At 44.3% G+C, this 8,878-nt stretch overlaps 1 protein-coding gene across 1 annotated transcript in view; it reads right to left on the bottom strand.

The window, feature by feature from the left end:
- CCDC36 (coiled-coil domain containing 36) overlaps positions 1-8,878 on the bottom strand; it is a 53,889-nt gene that overhangs the window by 23,909 nt on the left and 21,102 nt on the right. Inside the window, exon 2 of the mRNA XM_003800581.1 lies at positions 173-347. Coding sequence (XP_003800629.1) covers positions 173-347 — 175 coding nt within the window. The remainder of the gene's footprint in view (positions 1-172; positions 348-8,878) is intronic.

Genomic DNA, 8,878 nt, shown 5'->3' with positions numbered 1-8,878 from the left:
AGGTGTACGTGGCTGGCGCCTTAGCCGGTTGAGCTATAGGCGCCGAGCCAGGAGAGTAACTCTTAAAAGATGTACAATTCTAAATATATTCCAACAGAATAAGTATTCTTTATAGCTTATCTCCATGATGACTGTGAAATGTGTGCAGAGAAATTCTGAAAATGAGACTCACTTCTAGGGAATTCTGTTGTGACTGTTTTGGATATCTCAGGTGGGTACCAAAGTCCAAGGGTGCTAACATGGTCTCTGAATTTTCTGGACAGAACTGAGATCCGAAGAGGAATTGAGAATCACTGAGACTAGAGTAATCAGTCTGATTATTAATCCAATTAGATGACTTAGTGGTCCTGAAATTAAGTAAGAAAAGTATATTAAGTGGACAAACATCTTGAATAAATGAAATCATAGTTCACAACTCTTTCAGAATATTTTGGATAGACTGCTAACTTGTACACATTATCAGTATGACCTGTGAAGAAACACAAGGAAATTTTGACTTCTACACATTTTGATTACAAACATGGGAAGAACCCAATAGAAATTAAAACAGAAAGGATGGACACTATTATTTCTTGTATAATAGCATTCTGAACTATAACACCATTTTGGAGATCAAAGTTCATAAAATTTTAGGGATTAAGAGAATATTATTTTTTCTTCTTATTTCACAATACTTTTTTTTTCTAAGAGACAGGGTCTCACTCTCTTGCCCATGTTGGAGTGCAGTAGTGTTATCATAGCTCACTGTAGACTTGAACTTCTGCCTTAACCTCCCAAATAACAGGGACTACAGTTGCATGCCACTAGGCCCAGCTAATTTTTAAAAGAATTTTCTTTGAAGGCCAGCACAGTGGCTCATGCACTCTGGAAGGCCGAGGTGGGTGGATTGTCTGAGCTCACAGGTGAGTGACCAGCCTGAGCCAAAGTGAGACCTCATCTCTAAAAATAGCCGGGCGCTGTGGCAGGTGCCTATAGTTCCAGCTACTTAGGAGGCTGAGGAAGAGAATTGCTTGAGTCCAAGAGTTGGAGGTTGCTATGAGCTATGACACCACGGCACTTCTACCAGGCTGTGACAAAGTGAACTCTGTCTCAAAAAATAAAAATAAAAAAAAGGGCTTGGCGCCCATAGTGCTGTGGTTACGGCGCCAGCTACATACACCAAGTTCGAATCTAGCCTGGACCAGCTAAACTACAATGATAACTATAACCAAAAAATAGCCGGGCATTGTGGCTTTCACCTGTGGTCCCAGATACTTGGGAAGCTGAGGCAAGAGAACTGCTTAAGCCCAGGAGTTTGAGGTTGCTGTGAGCTGTTATGCCACAGCAATCTCACTCTATGTGGCATTCTATTGAGGGCAATATAGTGAGACTCTGTCTAAAAAAAAAAGAAAAAGAAAAAAAGAAAGAATTTTCTTAGAGATGAGGTCTCTCTGCGTTACTCCAGCTTTTCTCAAACTCTGGGCATCAATCAATCCTCCCATCTCAGCCTCCCAAGTAGCTGGGATTATAGGATTAAGCCAACATGCCCAAAAAGAATATTATCTTTTTTTTTTTGAGACAGAGTCTCACTTTGTCACCCTCATTAGAGCGCATGGCATCATAGCTCATAGCAACTTCAAACTCTTGGGCTTAAGCGATTCTCTTGCCTCAGCCTCCCAAGTAGCTGGGACTACAAGCACCTGCCTCAACACCCAGCTATTTTGTTATTATTGTAGTTGTCGTTGTTTGGCAGGCCTGGGCTGGCTTTGAACACACAAGCCCCGGTATATGTGGCTGGCGTCCTAGCTGCTGAGCTATAGGCGCCAAACTGAAGAATATTATCTTTTTAAAAAGTTATTCTGGCTCGGCGCCTATGGCTCAAGCGGCTAAGGCACCAGCCACATACACCTAAGGGGGAGGGTTCGAATCCCCAGCCCGGGCTCGCCAAACAACAATGATGGCTGCAACCAAAAAATGGCCAAGCGCTGTGGCGGGTGCCTGTAGTCCCAGCTACTTGGGAGGCTGAGGCAGGAGACTCGCTTGAGCCCAGGAGTTGGAGGTTGCTGTGAGCGTGATGCCATAGCACTCTACCCAGGGGTATAGCTTGAGGCTCCGTCTTAAAAAAAAAAAAATAGTTATTCTGGGGCGGTGCGTAGGGCACCAGCCCCACATACCAAGGGTGGCGGGTTCAAATCTGGCCCTGACCAAACTGCAGCAAAAAAATAGCCAGGCATTGTGGCAGGCACCTGTAGTCCCAGCTACTTGGGAGGCTGAGGCAAGAGAATCGCCTAAGCCCAGGAGTTGGAGGTTGCTGTGAGCTATGTGATGCCACAGCACTCTACCAAGGGCAATAAAGTGAGACTCTATCTCTACAAAAAAAAAAGTTATTCTGGCTAGTTAGGGTAGTTCATGCCTGTAATCCTAACACTCTGGGAGGCCAAGGCAGCAAGATCACTATATCTCAGGAGTTTGACATCAGTCTGAGTAAAACTAAGACCCCCGTCTGTATGAAAAATTGAAAAATTAGCTGGGCAGGTGTAGGAGATAAGCTCCCCTTGCTCAGACATGGCAGTTCACTTCAATGTGCTCCTCCAGGAGATTGGTTCTGAGAAACATTTCTTTGAAGATCGAGCTTCTGTACCTGCCTATAGATATGCAGGAATATGCAGAAAAGTCTCTCTCTAGGAGGTGTGAAGAATCAGCCGGGGTCGCAGCTGGGGGTGAACAGACCAGCTTCAAGCATTGGGTTCTATTCTCTGCCTTCCTCATTCATTAACATTATAATCTCTAGTTTCCATTTGGGCTAAAAGGAACAGACAGCCAGTCTCCCTTATGTTTTTACTCTAAACAAAATCAATTGTATATGTGTTCCTCAACATTCACACTAAATTGTAATCTTAAATGGTAGCTTCCTAATGTTACTTCACTTCTTTGTATATGTGTTAAATTCTTACTGAATGTTTGAAGGTACATAAGGTAATCAGTAAAGTTTAGCCAGGCCACCGACCAGAGCGAGTCCTGGTCTCCCTTAAATTATCATTCCGTCTGCAGTTCTTTCCCCTGCGTCCCCGATCAGAAGCTCCAAAGAACACACCATCAGGCAGGGTGGAGCCTATGGCTCAGTGAGTAGGGCGCCAGCCCCATATACCAAGGGTGGTGGGTTCAAATCTGGCCCTGGCCAAACTGCAACAGAAAATAGCAGGGTGTTGTGACAGGCACCCAGCTACTTGGGAGGTTGAGGCAAGAGAATTGCCTAAGCCCAAGAGCTGGAGGTTGCTGTGAGCTGTAACACCACAGTACTCTACCAAGGGCAACAAAGTGAGACTCTGTCTCTAAAAAAAAAAAAGAAAGAAAAGAAAAATTAGCTGGGCATGCAAAAAAAAAAAAATAGATACTGTTCATCATTAAGGGAATAGATAAATAAAATAAGGAATATTCATTACTTGATGCAGCAGTCAGAAGAAGTGAGATTTACATATAATCAATCACATGGATAAGTCTCAAAAACATATTTTGAATAAAAAACCATCAAATGATCTATTATAGATCATTTATGTAAATTTAAAAACCTACATCATACACACCCAACAAACATGTAACTGAGTGTATTGGAAGGATATGCGTCAACTCTCCTAGAGGGTGTACCTAAAGGGAAGGAAAGGAACAAGGCTCAGGGACAATAGGATTCATAATAAAGCAAATGTAAGATAGGCTTTGTTATGGACTGAATATGTTTCCTCTTCCCAAATTCATGTGGTAAAAATGGTAGCTGGAGTAGGGCCCTTTGAGAGGCCCATCTAATTGGGGTTAGATGAGGTCCTGAGGATGGGGCACTCGTAATAGAATTAATGTCTTTATAGGAAGAGATACCAGTAGTTTATGCTCTTGTGTGCCACCACCCACCCACCCACTCTACCCCGATAATGTGAAGACACAGCAAGAAAGGGGCTGCCTGCAAGACAAGAAGAAAGATCTGACCAGAAACTAACCATGCTAGCACCCTGATCCTGGACTTCCAACCTCCACTCAGTCTATGGTATTATGTTATAATAGTCTAAGCAGACAAATACAGGCCTCATCCAGATTAAAGAATATGATCAACTCAGATCTGTGCATAAGATCCATTAAGAGTTGAAACATGGGCTCGGCGCCTATAGCTCAACCGGCTAAGGCGCCAGCCACGTACACCTAAGGTGGCGGGTTTGAATCCCCAGCCTGGACCCGCCAAACAACAATGACGGCTGCAACCAAAAAAAAAAAAAAATAGCCGGGCAGGAGACTCGCTTGAGCCCAGGAGTTGGAGGTTGCTGTGAGCTGTAATGCCACGGCACTCTACCCAGGGGGACAGCTTGAGGCACTGTCTCAAAAAAAAAAAAAAAAAAAAAAGAGTTGAAACATGGGCGGCACCTGTGGCTTAGTGGGTAGGGTGCCAGTCCCTTATACCGAGGGTGGCAGGTTCAAACCCAGCTCCTGCCAAACTGCGACCAAAAAATAGCTGGGCGTTGGGTGGGCGCCTATAGTCCCAGCTACTGGGAGGCCGAGGCAAGAGAATCGCCTAAGCCCAGGAGTTGCTGTGAGCTGTGTGATGCCACAGCACTCTACCAAGGGCGATAAAGTGAGACTCTGTCTCTACAAAAAAAAAAAAAAAAAAAAAGTTGAAACACAATCTTCTTAGTAAAGTATCTCAAGAATGGGGAAAAAAGGCCAGGCATGGTGGCTCATACCTATCATCCCAGTACTTGGGAAGCCCAGGCAGGTGGATTGCCTACCAGGCATCCTCAAACTATGGCCCGCCTAGGACATTTATCCGGCCCACTGGGTGTTTTTGCCGCTGCTGCCTGTCCTGCTTAGCAGCCGACTCGTCCCAGGGCCTGCAGTCAGGCCCTCTAACAGTCTGAGGGACAGTGAACTGGCCCCTGTTTTAAAAGTTTGAGGACCCCTGGCCTAAGCTCACAAGTTCGAGACCAACCTGAGCCAGAGCAAGACCCCATGTCTAAAAAAAATAGGCATTGTGGCAGGTGCCTGTACTCCCAGTTACTGGGGAAGCTGAGGTAAGAGAATCACTTGAGCCCAAGAATTTGAGGTTGCTGGGTGGCACCTGTGGCTCAGTGTGTAGGGTGCTGGCCCCATGTACCGAGGGTGGCGGGTTCGGCCCCAGCCAAACTGCAACAAAAAATAGCCAGGTGTTGTGGCAGGCACCTGTAGTCCCAGCAACTCGGGAGGCTGAGGCAAGAGAATTAGAGAATTGCCTAAGCCTAGGAGTTGGAGGTTGCTGTGAGCTGTGACGCCATGGCACTCTACCAAGGGCAACAAAGTGAGACTCTGTCTCTAAAAAAGAAAATGGGGGGGCAGTGCCTGTGGCTCAAAAGGGCAGGGCGCCGGCTCCATATGCCAGAGGTGGCAGGTTCAAACCAGGCGCTGGCCAAATACTGCAAAAAAAAAAAAAAAAAAAAGGAAAATGGGGAAAGAAAGTATCCACTATAGTCAATACTACTATGAAACCAATATATAAACAACCACACACCCACATGAAAGATTAAACACAAATATAGCCTAACAAGGGGGAGGGGGAAGGAGGGACAGGAGACTAGAGGAAGAGGGAGAGCAACTGGCCAGATCCCACCTAATGTACACAATGTAAGGGTGTACCACCCCTGGGTGAAAGGCTTAGCCACAACTTGAACTTTACCTTAGAATTGAAAACAATGTAACATGAACATTTGTACCCTCACATTAATTTGAAATTAAAAAAAAAATCCGTTAAAATTTTTCTTAACTCATTTATGACAGACGTTGAAATTCTTTGTCTCAAAAAAAAAAAGATTCTCAAAGCTGTCACCTCCACAGCTGTAGAGTGCTGTGCCATCATAGCTCACAGTGACTTCCACCTCTTGGGCTTAAGTGATCCTCTTGCCTCAGTTTTTCTATTTTTAGTAGAGATGGGGGTCTCGGTTTTTGCTCAGGCTGGTCTTGAACTCATGAGCTCAAGCAATCCACCCACCTTGGCCTCCCAGAGTGCTAGGATTACAGGTGTGAGCCACCACATCTGGCCTAGAGGTTGAACTTTTTAATTTTTTGTGTGAAATTCATATATGTTACCTAGAAAAAAATCAAGGAACAAGAATTTGATAGAGAAAAAAAGTTTTCTATATTCCATTGTTCTGTGGTGTTCCAAAAATGTAGTACTAGGTAAAACCTCTGCTATATTGTATATGATGTATAAAATCATGTTTCTTATCTCAGGAGGTGATGACACCTGCTATTAAGTGGATTATTCAACAGAACCCTTCATATGTAAGGAAATATCACATTTTTGGCATCAAAAAGTGGTGTTCTTGGCTCGGCACCCATGGCTCAAGTGGCTAAGGCGCCAGCCACATACACCTGAGCTGGTGGGTTCGAATCCAGCCTGGGCCCACCAAACAACAATGACGGCTGCAACCAAAAAATAGCTGGGCGTTGTGGCAGGCACCTGTAGTCCCAGCTACTTGGGAGGCAGAGGCAGGAGAATTGCTTGAGCCCAGGAGTTGGAGGTGCAGTGAGCTGTGATGCCACAGCACTCTACCCAGGGGGACAGCTTGAGGCTCTATCTCAAAAAAAAAAGAAATGGTGTTCTTATGATATTAGCACACCAAGTTTGCTTTCCCTGTTTGACTATCACATGATTCATACCATCATAACAAGAGTCAATGTTACGCTTCTTAGAATGTCTTCCTCTACAGCTAAGTTCTAGAGGATGACCATGAGTCTACAGATAATGGCATACTACACATCAATGAAACTCCAGAAAATCCACTGGCTTCTCATCATGTTATCTTTATTTTATTTTATCATTTTGAGACAGAGTCTCAAGCCTTTGCCCTGTGTAGCGTGCTATGGCATCACAGCTCACAGCAACCTCAAACTCCTGGGCTTAAGCGATTCTTGCCTCAGCTTCCCAAGTGGCTGGGACTACAAGCACCTACCACAACACCCAGCTATTTTTTTGGTTGCAGCTGTCATTGTTGTTTTAGCTGGCCCGGACTGGGTTCAAATCTGCCAGCCACAGTGTATATGGCCAGCACCCTACCCACTGAGCTACAGACACTGCTCTCATCATTTTTTATGTAGCTTCCAAGCATTACTAAGACCAATTGACTCAGAACAGAACAAAAGAGGGCTTGAATATTTCTTTCCATGAATTGATGCCTAATACTTATCAATGTTGCCATCAGCTCTGTCTACACCTCCCATGAAATTGGCTACACACTTTGATCATGTTTGGCTGCTGAAATTGGATATTCTTTTTCAGTTTCTGGTAATAACAATTGAGAAGACATAGGAGATCAATAAAAGCACCAGATGAGGCAATGATGACAACACTGTTATCGTTCGATCTGCAGACAACATTGCCTATGTCATCAATGCAATAATCAAATATGCCTCATTTTTTGTTTAGAGCTACATCAGATTCCAATGGAGCTATGTCAATGCAATCCTTTCTCACTGTACCTGTTACCTCATGTCCCACTGAGCTGAAGTTATCACAAAGTTCAATACTGGCTGAGCATCATGGCTCATGCCTGTAATCCTAGCACTCTGGGTGGATAGCCTGAGATCAGGAGTTTGAGACCAGCCTGAGCAAAAGCAAGACACCCATCTCTACTAAAAACACAAAAATTGGCTCGGCACCTGTGGCTCAAGCGGCTAAGGCGCCAGCCACATACACCTAAGGTGGCGGGTTCGAATCCAGCCCGGGCCCACCAAACAACAATGACAGCTGCAACCAAAAAATAGCCAGGCGTTGTGGCGGGCCCCTGTGGTCCCAGCTACTTGGGAGGCTGAGGCAGTAGACTCGCTTGAGCCCAGGAGTTGGAGGTTGCTGTGAGCTGTGATGCCACTGCACTCTACCCAGGGGGACAGCTTGAGGCTCTGTCTCCAAATAAATAAATAAATAAAACACAAAAATTAGCTGGGCTTTGTGCAGGCTCCTATAGTCCCAGCTACTCAGGAGGCTGAGGCAAGAGGATTGCTTGAGCCCAAGAGTTTGAGTTTGAAGTCGATGTGAACTATGATACCAGGATACTCTACCCAGAGTAAGACTCTGTCTTAAAAAAAAAAAAAAGTGCAATACTGGTGAAAAAGTTATCAAATACAAAATGATATCCTCCAGAAATACCTCACTAAAGGACAAGTGATATACCGACACTGCATTCTCTGTGTTAATATTTGGGTTTTTACCCTGATATGGCTAAAACCACCTAATGTAGCCCAGATGTGTTGCACCACACCAAATATAGCAAAACTGAATGGGCTTTTCTGTCATAAATTGTTTGCACCCATGACAAACAAAATAAGGAATCATGTATTCATCAAAGCAGAAATATGTTTCATTCAAAAAAATTTCATACAACTCTCATTGAGTGTGCTTATAAAGAGGTCGCAACGGGCGGCGCCTATGGCTCAAGGAGTAGGGCACTGGCTCCATATACCAGGGGTGGTGGGTTCAAGCCTGGCCCCAGCCAAAACAGCAAAAAATAAATAAATAAATAAAATGAAAGCTATAACCTAATAACAGCCTAAGAATACGGGGAGGGGGGAGGGAGAGACGAGGGGGGAAGTGAGGGGAGGGAGGAGGATTGGAGGGATTACTTCTGTGGTTTATCTTACAAGGGTACAAGTGAATCTTTCTAAGAGTAGAATATGAACGTTTTAACACAATAACTAAGAAAATGACATGAAGGCTATATGTTAACCAGTTTGATGGAAGTGTTTCGGATTATGTGTGAAAACACCACACTATACCCCAGAAGTGCATTAATGTACATAGTTACCATTCAATAAAATAAATAAATAAATAAAAAATAAAGAATAAAGAGGTCGCAACTTGGAAAACTTATCCATTGGGTCCAAATTTGCA

The sequence above is a fragment of the Otolemur garnettii genome, unplaced genomic scaffold (genome assembly GCF_000181295.1).
Source record: "Otolemur garnettii isolate 467f Iridium unplaced genomic scaffold, OtoGar3 scaffold00179, whole genome shotgun sequence".
Lineage (NCBI taxonomy): Eukaryota > Metazoa > Chordata > Mammalia > Primates > Galagidae > Otolemur > Otolemur garnettii.
The sequence above is the reverse complement of the archived record's forward strand: the minus strand, read 5'-3'. Positions and strand labels throughout refer to the sequence as shown.